This window comes from Barbus barbus (assembly GCF_936440315.1).
Source record: "Barbus barbus genome assembly, chromosome: 33".
Taxonomy (NCBI): Eukaryota; Metazoa; Chordata; class Actinopteri; order Cypriniformes; family Cyprinidae; genus Barbus; species Barbus barbus.
In genome coordinates this window covers 12925122-12941752 of record NC_136761.1, presented here as the reverse complement: position 1 = coordinate 12941752, position 16631 = coordinate 12925122, and the positions used below count along the sequence as shown (strand labels likewise).

Below are 16631 nucleotides of genomic sequence, written 5' to 3'. Positions count from 1 at the left end.
CCTGCTCGTTTTATTGCTGCAGATTTTACAGTTTATTTGAGAAGAAATATGACGCTGCTATGCAAGTTTCTTGCAGGATTTTATTGGATGCCAATTCCGTTGCTTATCTTGAATAAAGTGGATAAGGATGTTGGATCAAGTCCTCTGAGGTTTGAGATTTGGGTTTTATTTATAACTTTTAAAAACCGATGGAAAATAATTAAAAACTCTGATGTTTTGTTAATTTAAATGGTTTGTAAAATATTTGAATAATAAAAAAAAAAAATCAATCCAGACATCACAATATATACCACAACTGCTATAGGCTAAAGGTAAAATACATGTATTTTTAATATATATATACATATAGCCTATAATTGTATGCTGTATTTAAATTCACGTATCTACAGACATTTAGGCTATGTAAATGTAGGCTTTAAAATAAATGACAATTGGGTAAATTCTAATCGGTGTTGTGATCATTCTTTGGAAAAGATCCACAACTGACATGCCAGGAGTAAAAAAAACAACTCTTTATTCCATGGAAGTTTGAGGAGCTTTTCTATTGGCTGTGGGCACTCAACAGGAGCACTGAGGGGAGGAGAGAGAGGAGGTGATGCCACTATAAGGCATCCTGTTTGAAGGTAAAGGGCCCACCCAAGACAGTCAGTCAGCTCGAGTTCAGCTTTCTCCATACTTTATTTTAGCACATTATACCAGCAATGACAGCAAAAGCCAAACTTTTGCACTGGCCAGATGGAAAATTTCGCGAACGACCAGAGGAGTTTACCCTCTCTGAACATCCGAGGTTGACCCGCAGTGACCCACGGGCCTGGATGACCTCCGCGTCCTCCGCGTACTCCGCGTACTCACCCTCAGGTGACCACTACGCACACACGTCGGTGGATGCCGCCATAGACAAGTACATGTCTGGAACCAGCAGTCCTTTGACAGCGGAATCTGATCTGGGAGGATCTAAAGCACATGGTGGGACCAAGCAAAATCTCACCGGACCTCAGAGACACAGACGTGTGGCCGCTAATGCCAGAGAAAGGCGGCGGATGCACGGGCTGAACCGAGCATTTGACAAACTGAGGAGCGTCATTCCTTCTTTGGAGAACGAGAAGAAACTGTCTAAATATGACACCCTTCAGATGGCGCAGATTTACATCACAGAACTGTCCGAGTTGTTGGAAGGTGTCGTGCAGTCGGAGTGCAGAGGTCTGCGGGACGGATGCGGTGCGTCTGGTAACCATGGTAACCTTGGACCCAGGAGTTCAGCTCAGACTCTGAGGACCAGCATCCCTTACGCAATGGACGCAACTTCTAATTTTGTTCCCGAGAAAAATGATGTCACGTCCAATGCGAGTGATGGCGAATCGTCCCATTTCAGCGACATGGAAGAAGGACAGACTGGAGGACGCTGATAGCTTTGCTGGATTGACTTTGAGACTGTGGCACTCTGCTTAATCATAATTTATTTGTCTGTGTTTTAGTAGACACTGAAAGAACCAAATAGATAGGCCCTGTGGATGACGGTTAGTTCTAGACAATGCTTCATTACTTGATTGACAAAACTACTGAAAACTCACAAGAAAGGGAAGAAAAAATGAAAACATCTATACAAGCCCTTTAGTTGCACTTTATGACTTCTACATATGGATTTGTCCACTTCACATGTACCTCCATCAGTAATTACAAAAATGTTATTTATGTATCTTTGGGATTTTTTTATTACCTCAAAAGTTTAATAAAGTTTTTGTTTTCATATATTTATTCGAATTGCTTCAATATGTTCATTATAACAATCAACCGCAAGTGTTTCGTGCAGTTATGAACAGCACAGAGTTATTTATTGTTATTTTTTTAACCAGTAATCATATTCCACTAACACCAATACTATCTTTTGAAACTGTTTACCTGAAAATGATTTATTCAGACAGGTTTTTTTTTTTTTCTTTAGGTTGCATAGTTAGGCAAGGTGGCGACAAAGAAAGTGTATTTTTGTGTGCTGTACAAGTCATTTAAATCATTCACTCAACCGATTCGCTCAAAACCAGTTCTCCAAAAATGAAAACAAATTCATAATTTTTCCTCCATTTTGTATGACTTTTGTTGAACCTTAAAAGCAACAATATTCTAATAAATTACAATTCTTCAATTTCATGGAGATCCTCGCCATAGACATAATAAGTTAAGTAGTCTAACCAATGAAATGCTCATTCATGGTCCACCTTCTAATTCTATTGGCTCGTGCTGTAGTCAAGGTTTGAAGGCAGGAAAAGCTTAAAAGGGGATTGCACTGAAGGAATAGTTCACCTAAAAATTTGAATTCGGTCATCGTAATTTACTCACCCTGTTCCAAATCTGTATAAGTTATTTTGTTCGAACATAAAAGAAGACATTTTGGAGAATGTGGGTAACCAAACAGTTGCTGTTCCCCAGTGTGTGGAGAGAAAAAAAACTATTAAATTCAGTGGGGACCAATCGACTTTTGGGGTAAACTATTCCTTTACCTTAAAGGCAAAAGACACAGTCAACAAAACAGCACTAACATGTTTGAAATTAGAGCTTGGGCTGATGTTTCATGCCAGAGACCAAGTCACAACCAAACTGTTTTAAATAACTTGTGATATATTGGTTAAATATACACACTTTTACAATATATCTTACAAAACATTTTCAATAAAGATCATTTACAGTCAAAACATACAGTTTCCTTATATTTAATCATCTCAGCATATTCTGTGCATTATTATTAAAAGTTTCATGTCAAAACCTATATAATAATCACACACTATAACGCATCTATAACACTATAACTATCTCTCACATCAATCAGGCTAGCAATGACACTGACCTCAACTGTAGACAATAAAAACCTCAATCAGTCATCTGCTCGTCTATTCGATCTAACTGATCACTACTTCCCCCACGTGACCTGGGCGGAAATGGGGGTGAAACTTTAGACAGATCTTTAAACAGAATGCTAGAAAGGGTCTCTTTGAAGTCGACAGGGATTTCACTGGAAGTGATAACAGGAGTATGTTGTTCAGTGTTAGGCTGCTCTTGATCATCACTGTTCTCAGTCTGTCTGTTCTTATATTTAGCTGCAAAATTCACTGTGCTATATAGGTCCTCAATTTCCGGCTGATCCTGCTCAGCAGTGGTCTTTGCGGTCCAGTTAGTGTAGGGAGCTTCTTCATTGTTGGCCTCAGAAGGTTCTTCTGGTGTTTTCCACTCCTTTTCTTTATCCACGGTTACATCTGTTTCCGTGTTTGCTTGTAGATTGGGAGGCTTTGAAACTTTTGGGAGATTCATTTTTGATCTTGGTTTTGGTTGTGGAAAAACCACTGAATACAAAACTTCATCCGGGCTACCTACAGGGCTTTTGACGCAGGGTGGTGGATCCGGTAAGGAGATGTATCTGCGTGGTACCGCTGGACAGGGTCTGTCTTGATTTTTATTGGCTGGAGGAAGCTTTTTAACATTGGGCCTGTCCTGTGGTTTGGTTTTAGGCAAGGGTGGTGGTAGTGGAGGGGTTTGTTGAGGAGGATTGGATGATGCCTTTTGGACATTCTGGTAGATGAGAACCCCTTCAATGACCTTGTGTATTGGCTGTCCAGGTTTTTTCAGTGTAGGTGGGCAAGGTCTTTCCTGATTTTTGTTGCCCTGAAGTTGCTTATTGAACTTAGTTTTGTCCCTGCCCTGTATTTTGGATTTTGGTAAAGGTGGGGGGGGTGGAATGGTTTGTGGAAGGGGTGTGGATGGTGGCAGCAGCTCTGGGAGACTCTGGTGTGCGAGTGCCTCCTCAATGGCTCTGTGTATTTGCTGGCCGTGTTTGCATTGTAATGCTGGGCGCGGTCGATCTTGATTCACACTGATTGGAGGAAGATTTTTCACTATAGACCTGTCCTGTGGTTTGCTTTTAGGTGAGGAGGGCTTGGAGGTAAACTCTTGTGGAAGAGCGGTGGCTTGTGCCAGCAGTTCTTGGACACTCTGGTGCATTATGGCCTCCTCAATGGCCTTCTTTATTTGCGCCCCTTGTTTTGACAAGAAAATGAACTGACCCTCCCCAGTGTGACAGCGACGACCTGCCTCAATCATAATTCCCCCCTGAAAAAAAACAATAAATATTGAATAAATAGAGCAAATGTGAACTAATGTTTAAAAGAATCATGGGGGAAAAAAACCTACACATGCTATTTTACCACAAACACATACACACTACCATTCAAACATTTGTGGTCAGTAATTTTTTTTTAAATTATTACTTTTATTCAGGAAGGACATATTTAACTGATCAAAAGTAACAGTAAATACATTTGAACTGTTACAAAAATGTTCAGTTTCAAATAAATTCTGTTCTTTTGAACTTTATATTCATCAAAAAATCCTTTAAAAAATGCTTCACTGTTTCCACAAAAGCAGCACAGCCGTTTTCAACACTGATACTACTACTACTAATAATAAAGGTTTCTTAAGCAGAAAATCTGCATAGTAGAATGATTTCTGAAGGATCATGTGACACTGAAGACTAGAGTAATTTCTGCTGAAAATTCAGCTTTACCATCACAGGAATACATTTTACATTTTAAAATATTAATAATATATAGATTAGTGTTTTACTGTATTTTCAGCTAATTGGCATGCAAGCCTTGGTCATCACAAGAGACAAAAAGATTTAAAAAATAAATCTATCCCAAACTTTTGAACAGTAGTGTGTGTGTATATAGGTTTACATTAATTAGTCAATATGAGCAAACATGTTGAGTCAGAGGGTTGCATAATTTTTATTTCTCATGAAGCACCTGGATTTGGCCAAATCTCCTGAGGACCCTGTAGGGCCAATGGTAGATGGCCTGTCCGGTCTTAAGGTCCAGCAAACAAATAGCCTCTTTCTCAGAAGACAGCAGGTATGATCCAGACATCCTGCACCTTTGAGACGCATCTGTGCTCTGCACTGTCACCTGGAACTGGCCTGCGGGGTGGAATCCATAAAAACATCAAACCCAAGTCTCTCTGGAGGAACCCTCAATCGCTGAGGTCAGACCTCTTGAATTTAAAATGAAGACAGAACAAAATATATTTTATAGCGGCGACCAAAAATATGAAGCAGTGAAACTGATTTCATGAATGGTTGGTCTAGAAACTTGATTGAATATTAGAATATTAAAAATGTAAATAAATAAGGCTGTATACCCAATTTTCCCCAAAACATCTTCACATTTCCTGCATCATTAAATGCAAAATCATCTAGCTAAACTACTTTTTACTACTTACTAAATAAATAAGCACGGTACATAAGCATGAAATATTGATCTGAACTTAGAAATTATTTATTTTCTTATTTATAGACTAACTAAAAAGTCAACTAAAAATTGATCACAAGTATTTATTATTTTTAATCTGCAGCCCAAGTTTGGTTCTAGTTACATATTTCCCACATACATATTAATATTTATATATGTATGAATACAAAAGTCCTTCATCTCCAAGTATATATAGATTTTTTTTCAGTTTATTACAAATAAAACTATTAACAACTGTTTATCTACTAATTAAGGTACAGTGATGAAATGTACCAAGCGTCAAAAAGCAATACTTTTATGCACACACACATTTATTGCCTCATAGCAGTACATCTGTGTGGATCAAAAAAACATTTCAGATAAGAACAAAATATGTTACTGCGCAGTGACCTCAATTATTTAAATAATTTCCCAAGTTAGTTTCTGTTCCAAAGCATTACCATTATCAGTGTTACAAATCAGCTTGAGAATTAACGCTTTCTCTAAAACTCAACTTCTAATCATTTACAAAAAAAAAGTAACTTTGCAAAAGAGCATCTGTTATTTAAAACTTCTGGGTGAGCATTGTAATAATATTAAAAACTATGTGCTACCTAATATTTTTCTATGACGAAGACAGACCCTCAAACCACTTTCTTCTAAACAAGATTAAAATACAGAAGCTGAAAAAGCAAACCTTAATATATGATGCAGCACCAAAGATGTATGTCTGTATGAGTACAGAAAACCAACAATGGAAGGTTGAATCAATATCAAATAGTAATCTAAACAGAGAAACTAGCCTATTTATTTTCTTAGCTGTAGACTGACTACAAGCTTTCACTATGTATATTGATATATGCCATTTTTGTGAAGAATTTAATTTAATTATGTTTTAGTCGATTGACAGCCGACTGATTATCGAATAATATGTTTTAGAGAGACCATTTTTGTGCTCTTGTTCTTTTAGATCTACGTAGATAACGGACCACAGACATGTCTGAGCTCAAACACTGAGCAATGGAAACGTACATCTGCACCATTAAGACACACCCTCTTGCTCAACTGCAACAAACAGTTTGGTAACACCTAGTTTATAAGAGCAGATCATCGTTAGTGTAGTTCAGGATCAGCTATGCTGGTACAGAAGTATATTTCAGAGCACGTTCTCACCTGCTCCCCAGGTGGAGTAGAGTTCATTATCAGCCAGAGTCGTGTTTTTATCTTTCTTGGCATCTTCGGTTCTTTGGGTCGTCTAAAAATGTAAAACAGTTGATACTAAGTGTACATTAGTAATTCCTCTTTTTTATGGTATCATTCTTTGCAAAAAAAAAAAAGTCTATGAAGACTCTTGTGCAAATACAGACTCAAAGGTGTGGTTATCAGCACTTCCTTTGAGACGGGTTAGCTGTTGTGTGAAGCTGTACCTCAAGTTCATCATAAGCTACTTTAAAATGTCCTGCATTATGACTTGTTTCACCAAACCCTTGACTTTTGCTTTCTGCTCTTCCTTGGCAGATTGAATATGAGACAAAATGTGTTAACTAGTTTATTGTATCAGACAAACTTGCTGTTGACTGGTTTTGGATATCAGAATGGATCAAAATGGACTGATGGGATCTGGAAAAGAGTCTAGATCCTACACGTTGGCAGAATTTGACAGGGACAATGTTTTCTTTTTCCCATCTTCCATGTTCCTGAATCAACATTCTTGTTCTTACCTGCACTGTAAAAAGTGATAAGTTGACTTAACTTAAAAAACAATTGAGGAAACCTGTTGCCTTAAAATTATTAAGTAAATAATAATTTTTAAAAACGTTAAGTGAACTTGACAAGTAACTTAACTTATTTTTTTTTTAAATGATTATTTACTTAATTTTAAGGCAACAGGTTTCCTCATCACTGTAAAAGGTGATAAGTTGACTTAACTTTAAAAAATTGCCTTAAAATTATTAAGTAAATAATAAAAAATAAAAAAAATGAGTTAAGTGAACTTGACAATTCACTTCACTTGTTTTTTTATTATTAATATTTATTTAATTTTAAGGCAAAGGGTTTCCTCAATTTTTTTTTAAGTTATGCCAAATTATCACTTTTTGGAGTGATTAAGTCAACATCACTTTTTACAGTGTGGCTTCATTTCTTGAACTATTTATACAATTCTTTTTAATTCATTTCACTTTAACACATGTAGCTCAAATGGTAGAGCAAAGTCCTAGCAATACCAAGGTCATGGGTCTGATTCCCAAGGAAAGCATGAATTGATTAAATGTATTCCTTGAATGCAATGCAAGTTGATTCAAATAAAAGTCTGCCAAATATGGGTTTGTCCATATCCATAATCCACTTTTGGATTGCTTAGTTGGGGTTTAAAATAGACTTAATATTCAGTAATATTAATGATTTGACTGCGCTTACACCATATTGTATAAAGCGCATTGTAAATAAAGACTTGACTTGTTTGACAGGACATCAACCAACCTCCATACCTGAAATGCTAGCTGGCACAGAATGTTTATCCAGTCCTCCTGGGTGGGAGCAGCGATGGTGTAGGTGCATGAGGTGGTGTTTAAAAAGAAGGCAGAGCAATCTGTGGGACAGCTTTCTCCAGGGGCTGGAGTGATGCTCAGACAGTCTGTCAGGCGGATCACCCGTTTGTCCATCTTCCTGAGCCCTGAAGGCCTCGCAGTGGCGGACCCTATCAGTCCCCATCTATCACGTATGTCATACAGCTCCATACGGCCGATACCAGCAGGGCTGGGCTCGAACAGAATCAGCCAGGATTTCCGCCATATCTTCTGCAGGAACAAAGGGAGATGTTAGCTTTATTTGAGGCTACGACAGAGTAAAGAAAATGAATTATTTGGGCGCATAACTCAGAAGGGTTTAACATCAAACTCTCTGGTTCAGCACTCCTCCATTGGGATCGGTTAGATATTTGGGAGAACATGCCAGAGGGAGCAAAAGTTCTGAAACGGTTCTTCGTTTTATCTCCCATGCAAGATTCATGGCCGTTAAACGCTACCATGAAGATGGAAGCACCTCAGGTGGTTAACCAGCTGCCGTTTCCCTTCTCTATTAATAATGTACAGTTGAATATTTCTGACCACCTATAATTCCCAAGGCTTGTTGTAAATAATTAAAGGGATGGTTTAATGCGGTTATAACTGTGATTATCAATGGTATGTCCCACCTTTTGCCTACCAAAATATCATTACTTCATCCTCAATAAATTCTGATTACATTACAGGGATAGTTCATATGAAAATTCTGTCAGCCTCATGCCATTCTAAACCTGTATGACTTTTTTATTCTGCGGAACACAAAATATGATACTTAGAAGAACGCTGGTAACCAAACAACACTGGAGCCCACTGGCTTCCATTGCATGGACATATCTCAAAATATCTTTTGTTTTGACCAACATGAAGGGAAGACAAAATTAAGAATTTTTAATACTTGAACTTTAATCTTTAAATCTCAAATAAACTTAATTATAATATCCTACAAACATATGGATGCATTTGTCTGACATTTTAATTTACTGACTTTTATTCCCGCACAAGTTGATCTCATGACTTGACCTGGCTAATAAACTCAGCTAGTTGAAAAAGGAAAAAGTATAAAATATACTATTAATACAAGCATACGAACTAACACATCAAATAGCAGTACTAGTACTAGAATTAAATAATATACTAAATAAAAATGCCCTCTTGAATTAAGCGTAAAATTATAGTTTTCAGTGAACAACCTCACCTTCCCAAACTTGACCCCTTGCAAAAAGAGCAGACCCTCTTTAGAGATTACATCCATTGTCCTTGTTTGCATCTAAGTGTTCCAGTTCCTCAATCTTCTACAGAATGTGACAAAAGAGAGAGAGAGAGAGAGAGGCTGCATGATGCTAAACTTGATATTAAGCAAGCGCTTCCGTGAGGTTAAGGTGCCACGTCATTCACCAGCAAGTGGCTAAAACTGGTCCCCACTCATTTCCTCCAATGTTGAAAGCTTCATCTTGACTTGTTCATTTAATAACAATAACCCAAGCTTGGTTGCAAACAGGACGTAGCAAAGAGATGTAACCATAGCTACAATGTCAAAGCAGAATTTTATTGCAGTTTGCATCTTGAGGGCACATAAGCTGAACTTCATTTATTATATGTTACATTAGTACATGACAATGTCATTATGAAGCAAAACCTACTGAAAACTCTACGAAAACCTAACTTTAACATGTTTTTTTTCCTACACAAAGCTTTTTAACTGCATTTTGCAACAAACAAGAAATACATTCACTGAAATGAATAAACAAATATACAGTTCCAAGAATAATACATTTTGTACAAAATGACTGAAGACATGGCACAGGAGCCTCTCTCAAGGAAAGGTCTGATGGTAAAGTAGTAAACAGCATTAAAAATCCATGGAGCTGTTGGCCAGATAGTCCTTGCGGCCGATGTTGGTGACCTGTTTTGTCTGCATGGCCTCCAGTTTGGGACAGTCTGTGATCCTGTGGCCCAAACCACCACAAAACGTACAGCCTCTCTCTCCTAGGATGGAAAAATAGTTCAAAGTGAAACATCTTGTACTTTTGAGCAGTGCAGAGCCTCTTGTGCAATAATGTAGCAATAATTTTGGGCATGTGCTCAACTGGCTACATAAGCTTGTTTCAGCAATATGTACATAATTTGTACCTCCAATATCCAGCATCGTCTCGTCTCCTGTTTGGAGAACCTGCAGCACAGGAGGAACCTTCTGCTTGGCTTCAACCAACAAAGCTTTCAGATCCATTAGTACAGACTCATCTATAAAAAAAACGTATATTATCTATATAGTATATACTCAAATCTGTATAGTATATTCTCTGAAATAGTAATTCATTGTGTGTGGTAATTTAATTTGGGAAGGTACGATAAAATAAGAAATGAAAACAGAACGACAAACCACCAAAGATAAATCTATATATTAAACAAAAATAGACCACTTACCACATCCTTTGTTGATAAATGTTGTGGCTATTCCAGTCTTTCCAGATCGACCTGTTCGGCCTATTCTGTGGACTGTGAAATAAACATGTTACATACATTTCAAACATACATATATATAAAAAAACCATGCAAACCAAGTGGCATCTGCAGTCAAATTATGCAGGAGTTTATCTTAGAACTAACTTCACTTTTCAGAACCATTTTTGCAATGACACATAAGTTGGTTTAGTGGTTGTATAAATTTCTGTCAAATGTTTTGCCTGCAGGAAGTGCTTGTACTATCATTGCTCAAAATAACTGCCAATTTATTTTTAAAGTGCCATATTTTTTTAACTGTGCAGCAATAATTTTTTTTATCTACTTAATTGCATGATGTGCCAATTAATCAAATTTAATTTTTAAATTAATTAATATTAATTGTTAAATCCAGAGCACTAACAGTGAATTCTAATGTAATTTAAAATGTAATTTATTCCTGTGATGGCAAATCTGAATTTTCAGCAGCATTACACCAGTCTTCAGTGTCACATGATCCTTCAAAAATCATTGTAATTTGCTGCTCAAGTAACATTTCTTCCTATAAATGGTGAAAACAGTTCTATTTTTGATTAATAGAAAGCTCAAAACAACAGCATTTATTAGAAACAGAACTCTTTTGTACCATTAGAAAGGCACTTTATGTGTCCTGCTGAATGAAAGTAAATAAATACATAAATCTTAATGACCTCATTTGAACGGTAGCGTATACAAACCAATAAGCTTTAACAATAAAGCCAAAAAAAAAATTCATCTGAAAACCTACCATAGTTCTCAATCTCCTCTGGCATGTCATAATTCACCACATGCTGGATAGCAGGAAAATCCAAACCCTTCGAAGCAACATCAGTAGCCACTAAAACATCTTTCTTTTCCTCTTTGAATGCCTCAATGGCTTTCGTTCTCTCCTCCTGGTCTGAAAAGCACACGTAAAGTTTATTGAGGAGAGTGTGGTTGAACTGTACAACCCGTTTACCTTTGTGCTAAACAATCACATGCATAACTATTATATATTTAAGGTAACACAAACAGCAGTTGTTAGTGCATGATCATGGTCAAGTGAAGCCATAGACACTTTGCTGCTTTGAGGTCAAGCGAGATCATTGTCTGAACACTTGTTTAGCATGCTCATCATACAGTGCTACAATAGGAGCAGGACCACAGCAGAAGCTGACACCCGGTGGAGAGCACATGTAGCTGCAGGAACCAGCATGCATAAAGCTGACTGATGGTGTTTGTACTACAAGCAGATTGAGATGGATGAAGTCATACCTTTTCCTCCGTGAATAGCCACCGCCTCAACACCTTTCAGCAGAAGATACTCATGTATGGCATCTACATCTGCTTTCTTCTCAGCGAATATTAATACCTAAAAAACAATATAGGAAGTATGATTGCTGGAAGAGATTATGTAGGGTTATCAGATCAGTGGTTTAAGAAGAGCAAGAAGCTACGTACTGGCGGTGGGGTCTTCTGGAGACACTCCAGGAGATAAACCATTTTGGCCTCCTCTTTGACATATTCCACTTCCTAAAAGTGACAGGACGTATATATAAGTGAAATGTTCTGAATTTCTAATATACACTAGAACTGCACGATTCCGGATAAACTGAGACTAGAGAATAACAAGTTTTTTTTTTGTTTCAAACAGAGATCACGATTCTCCCATGATTTTGAACTAAGCTAAATAATATGTAATTTACTAGAGGCTGTGACAAAATATGAATAGCCTCATTATATTCAAAAATGTTTCATTAATTTGAATGAATTATTTTTAACAGTCACTTGTCCTCACCTAGTGGCGAAACGATGTAATCAAAATTGTAATCAACAAACATTATTTGAAGAGAAAATTAGTTTCAAAAGATGATTTGCTCCATTTTTACCATTCTATCCCAGTACTTTTGTGGCTTACAATCATTAATATCATCACAAATGATACTGTGTGGTTGAAAAGACTGTTTGTGAAGCTGTTTCATACCTAAACATGACAACAGTTCTCTTTGTCAGCAGCAGCGCAAACAAATATTTGAATGTTCCAATACGACTATGACACAGACAAATCATTGTCATTTATAAATAAGATTGCGTGAGTGTTTGAATGAGATCAAAATCTTTTATCGATTAATCATGCAGCTCTAGTATATACTACAGTATACACAAAAGTTTGGGGTGGGTTAAGATTTGTGTTTTTGAAAGAGTCTCTTATGCTCATCAAGGCTGCATTTATTTGATAACAGTAAAAACAGTAATACTGTGAAATATTATTATTTAAAACTTTTTCTGTATTGTAAAATGTAATTTATTTCATTCCAGTCATCAGTCACATGATCCAGAAACATTCTAATATACTGTTTAGTGCTAAAAAATATTTCTTATTATAAATGTTAAAAACAGCTGTGCTGCTTAATATTTAAGTTTTTCAGGATTTTTATTTAATAGAAAGTTGAAATGAACAGCACGTGTTTGAAATATAAATCTTCTGTAACATAATAAATGTCTTTACTACGGCATTTGATTTCAATTTGAATTAATGCATCTTTGCTCAATTTATTAATTTTAAATCTTACTGACCCTAAACTTTTAAAACAGTGCGTGTTTCACAACACTCAAAAAAATATATAAATAAATAAACTTGACCTTGGCAAAGGATCAAAAGGAACACGAGGAAAGAATAATACTAGGCCTCACATGAATCTTAATGTTTTACCTGGATGACGTCCAAGCTTGCAGCTCCAGCTCTGCCCACATTAATGGTGATGGGTTTCACTAAAGCACTTTTGGCAAAGTTCTGGATCTTCTTGGGCATAGTGGCACTGAAAAGCAGCGTTTGTCTCTGACCCTAAAGCAAATCATAATAAAGAGCAAAAAAAGCACTCTGGTTATTAAAAAAACCAAACATTCATTACCTCTAAAACAGTATTTTTCTAGTTCTAAAACCACTACATATTCAAGTAAACACTGAAAAAGGGAGGGGAACTTTTTACTATATTTACTGACTAACTGCTATATTGTTGGAAAACCTAAACAGTACCATGAAATTTGCACAAACGTACCTTAAAGTAAGAGAAGATGGTCCTGATGTCCTCCTCAAAACCCATGTCAATCATCCTATCAGCCTCGTCCAGAGCCAGATAGCGGCAAATATCCAGACTCACCATCTTCTTGTTCAGAAGGTCCATCAGTCTGCCTGGAGTGGCCACCATCATGTGCACCCCGCTACAATCACACAATTGTTCACATGTTTATAAAGGATTTCTAAAGCAATCAGCATCCAAATAAAGAGCCAGTATGATGTCCCAATCTTTTTTACCTTTTCCTTTTTAAATGTCACAAGGTGTAAATTTAAACTCTTTAAACAATGTGACTTAACTGTTTTACCACCTCCATCTGTTCTTTGACAGACATGCCCCCAATACACAGAGCACAGCGCAACTGAGGAGCCCCTTCATCTTCTAAGAGTTTACTGTAGTATTCAATGACACCATGTGTCTGTCTCGCCAGCTCCCTCTACAGATGGAGAGAAAGACACACAATAAATAAATTACCATACTGTTGCTGTCTGGTGCCTGTACTGTCTGCCTCTTGACTTATGAGTTGTATGATGAAATATGGTGAAATATTTTTGTTACATATAGGTAATTGGCTTCTCATTTTTCAGGCAGATGACACAGGATGTGCCAGAGACAGAGTGGGCTTACAGAAGGACAGATGATGAGGCCGTAGGGTCCCTCTCTCTTACAGAAGGGTAGCCGTTTCTCCTGCTCCAGACAAAACATAATGATGGGCAGTGTAAAAACCAGGGTTTTCCCTGAGCCGGTGAAGGCAATGCCAATCATGTCCCTGCCAGAGAGACTAAACAAACAAAAAATTGTAATCAATATAACATTTAAATATATATGACCACCTGATACTGATAATGGCTGAATATTGCCTCAAGCAAAATAGCCCCACATACGACTCACATGGTTGGTATTCCCTGAATCTGAATGGGTGTCGGGTGAACGATTCCTTTTTTCTTCAGTCCTTTCAGGATGGCTGCAAAGACCGTTAAAGTTGAGAGCGGGCCATTAGCCTGAAGCTGCGAGTGAGGTGCTGCATGTAAAATAGGTGAGCTGGATCTTACCCTGAGGAAACTTCATCTCTCTGAAGCTCTTAATGGGTGGTGGAATGCCTTCACCTTCAACAAGAATATGGTACTTCTTCCGTACACGTTCGTGCCGCGCTGCCGGCATGCCTAGAATGTAATGGGGTGCATTCCAGCTGAAGAGAAAATCAGAAGTTAATTGCTGTTGTCATTATTTGCAAAAAAACTGACAAATGAATGGAGAGTTAAAGGCAGCTCACCTTGTTTTTATTGGGTCTTCATATGTGATACCTTTGGCCATTTCCTTCACAGACATTAGAGCTGATAAAGATTTTAAAAGATGGATGTTTATGATGATAAATACTTCTGACCAATAAATGTATTAATCTGGTAAATGATTCTGTTTTCGCTTACCTCTGCCTTCAGCAACGCTCTCCAGAATCTTTTCTTCCTCTTTCAACTGTTTCTCCTTGGCAGACTCCTTTCGAGCTAAAATTTTTTATATAAGATTTGAGAATCAATAACAAATGATTAAAAAAAATTTTGTATTTACAAAAAAAAAAACTTTGTATATTTTTTTTCTTATTTAATTAGCAGCCTAGAATCTTTGTGCAAAAAGCTTTCATATTTTCTCACATCATAAAATTTCTTTATGTATTTCCAGGTTTAGATTTCATTTTGACTCCTTGACTTTCACACATAGGTTGGACAAACTATCACATTTAATAATGTGATAACATACATTTAAAGAGAACTCACTAAAAATAATCAATTTACAAATATTAAAAACTGAATATCCCAACAGAAAGATTGAAATGACTCCGAGACTATCATTACTGTCCAAACTCTACTTGTCGAGTGGATCTCAACCAAGTGGCCTTGGCAAACTTCCAAGGTGGCTGCAACATGACTTAATTATTCAAATTATTAACTGAATGCTAAAAAATAATCAAGATGTGAACTGAAATCATATTTCTATCTCCCAGCAAATTTGTATTTTTTATTTTTTAAGTTTATTGAAACTTCTAGAATCCTAAATTGAATTGTGGTTGCTTTATTTACCTATATTGACTCTGATTGAGACCCACTGCATTAGACAGTAAATAAATAAAGAAGCACAGGGGAGGGAGTAAAGACCTTCAGCTTTCTCCTTGAGGTGTTGGTGCTGGTCCAGCAGACTGACATTGGATCGGGGACCCAGACCATCATCCTCATCTTTCTGCTCTCCACCACTATCTTTCTGTTCCTCCTCTGTGAGCCCTTTCCCACGAAAGCGCTTCACCTTCTGGAGCTTAGAGTCACATCAAATAAACATAAGCAATTAGGATGCTGGACATAAAACAGCAAAAGCATGAAATATCCTTCTTCAACGTGGTGACATCCAGCAACAACAAAGACAGTGGCAGTGAACCACAGAACCACCACAGAAGAAAAACAAAACAAAGAAATTCTCACGAAAATGATTGGCTATGCTGTAATCCGAGTAGCAGTTGCTTACCATCTGCTGTTTTCGGATCTTAACAGGAACATACGGTATATAGTCATCATCTTCTGAGCCCTCTGATCCAGACTTCTCCGAATAGTTTCTCTGACAATTACATACAAGTCACAAAGCGTTACATATAATATAAACTGCATACATGTCATACAGCATCACATGAAGTTATATAGAACCACATATTCTCCTCCGAATTTCATATTAGTTACGTTACACTCAAGCTATTTAATTTCGACACATTTTAATTCGCTATATAACGTCGTTTTACATCAGATAACCTGTACCGAAAAATATTTACGACATAATTAATAGCACGCTTTATACAGTGAATGCGGTTAAATCTGTTGCTCGAATCTATTTACTTAACTTACCAAGGTGCGATTATTATAACGTTTTTTAAAACTCACCTTTTTGGGTCGGTTTTCCGTTTCCATGATGCTCGATGTTACAAGCTTTAATGTTATAATTTAGCAACGATATATAGTACAATAATGTTAGCTTACACTCAAACAAGAATTGTTTATACTAGCTAGCATGTTACGCTGCTACTGCTCAGCGGAAGCGTGACGTACAGCTTACGTACACTACGGTGGCCCAAAAGGGACTAAATGAAACCAAAGATTAAATAAATAAAATAAAACTTCACCTAAAAATTGACGTTTCACCATAATGTTGTTGCAAACTTGTATGACAAACTAGCAAATGCAAGGCAGAATGTGCTCAATAGTATCAATTTGCCCTCAGTCACTATT

At 37.0% G+C, this 16631-nt stretch overlaps 3 protein-coding genes across 3 annotated transcripts; 1 reads left to right on the top strand and 2 right to left on the bottom strand.

Moving 5' to 3' along the window:
* Positions 1–701: 701 nt before the first annotated feature.
* On the top strand, positions 702–1406 carry LOC306853173 (uncharacterized protein; the record flags this gene model as incomplete). Its single annotated transcript, XM_079390381.1, has 1 exon — positions 702–1406. One exon carries the CDS (start codon positions 702–704, stop codon positions 1404–1406), a length of 705 nt encoding a protein of 234 aa, XP_079246507.1.
* Positions 1407–2599: 1193 nt separating this feature from the next.
* LOC306853095 (uncharacterized protein) lies at positions 2600–9146 on the bottom strand. The gene is made up of 5 exons (XM_079390281.1): positions 9030–9146; positions 7760–8068; positions 6444–6525; positions 4791–4960; positions 2600–4095 (listed from the first exon to the last, which is right to left on the bottom strand). Exons 1-5 carry the CDS (start codon positions 9099–9101, stop codon positions 2863–2865), a joined length of 1866 nt encoding a protein of 621 aa, XP_079246407.1. The 5' UTR covers positions 9102–9146; the 3' UTR covers positions 2600–2862.
* A 174-nt stretch (positions 9147–9320) lies between these two features.
* LOC306853542 (putative ATP-dependent RNA helicase DDX41) lies at positions 9321–16475 on the bottom strand. The gene is made up of 17 exons (XM_079391038.1): positions 16287–16475; positions 15880–15969; positions 15519–15672; positions 14796–14870; positions 14642–14702; positions 14421–14557; positions 14260–14332; positions 13996–14149; positions 13668–13804; positions 13351–13513; positions 13005–13136; positions 11753–11824; positions 11567–11663; positions 11061–11210; positions 10259–10330; positions 9965–10075; positions 9321–9820 (listed from the first exon to the last, which is right to left on the bottom strand). Exons 1-17 carry the CDS (start codon positions 16311–16313, stop codon positions 9684–9686), a joined length of 1842 nt encoding a protein of 613 aa, XP_079247164.1. The 5' UTR covers positions 16314–16475; the 3' UTR covers positions 9321–9683.
* Positions 16476–16631: the final 156 nt, after the last annotated feature.

Coding starts and splice junctions, on each gene's coding strand:
- LOC306853095 (XM_079390281.1), bottom strand. CDS start 9,101: ATGCAAACAAGGACAATGGATGTAATCTCTAAAGAGGGTCTGCTCTTT. Junction 6,526..7,759: donor TGTGCCAGCTAGCATTTCAG/GTATGGAGGTTG, acceptor TTACATTTTTAG/ACGACCCAAAGAACCGAAGA. Junction 4,096..4,790: donor GGAGATTTGGCCAAATCCAG/GTGCTTCATGAG, acceptor GTTTTTTTTCAG/GGGGGAATTATGATTGAGGC.
- LOC306853542 (XM_079391038.1), bottom strand. CDS start 16,313: ATGGAAACGGAAAACCGACCCAAAAAG. Junction 15,970..16,286: donor CGGAAAACCGACCCAAAAAG/GTGAGTTTTAAA, acceptor TGTAATTGTCAG/AGAAACTATTCGGAGAAGTC. Junction 14,333..14,420: donor AGAGATGAAGTTTCCTCAGG/GTAAGATCCAGC, acceptor CGGTCTTTGCAG/CCATCCTGAAAGGACTGAAG.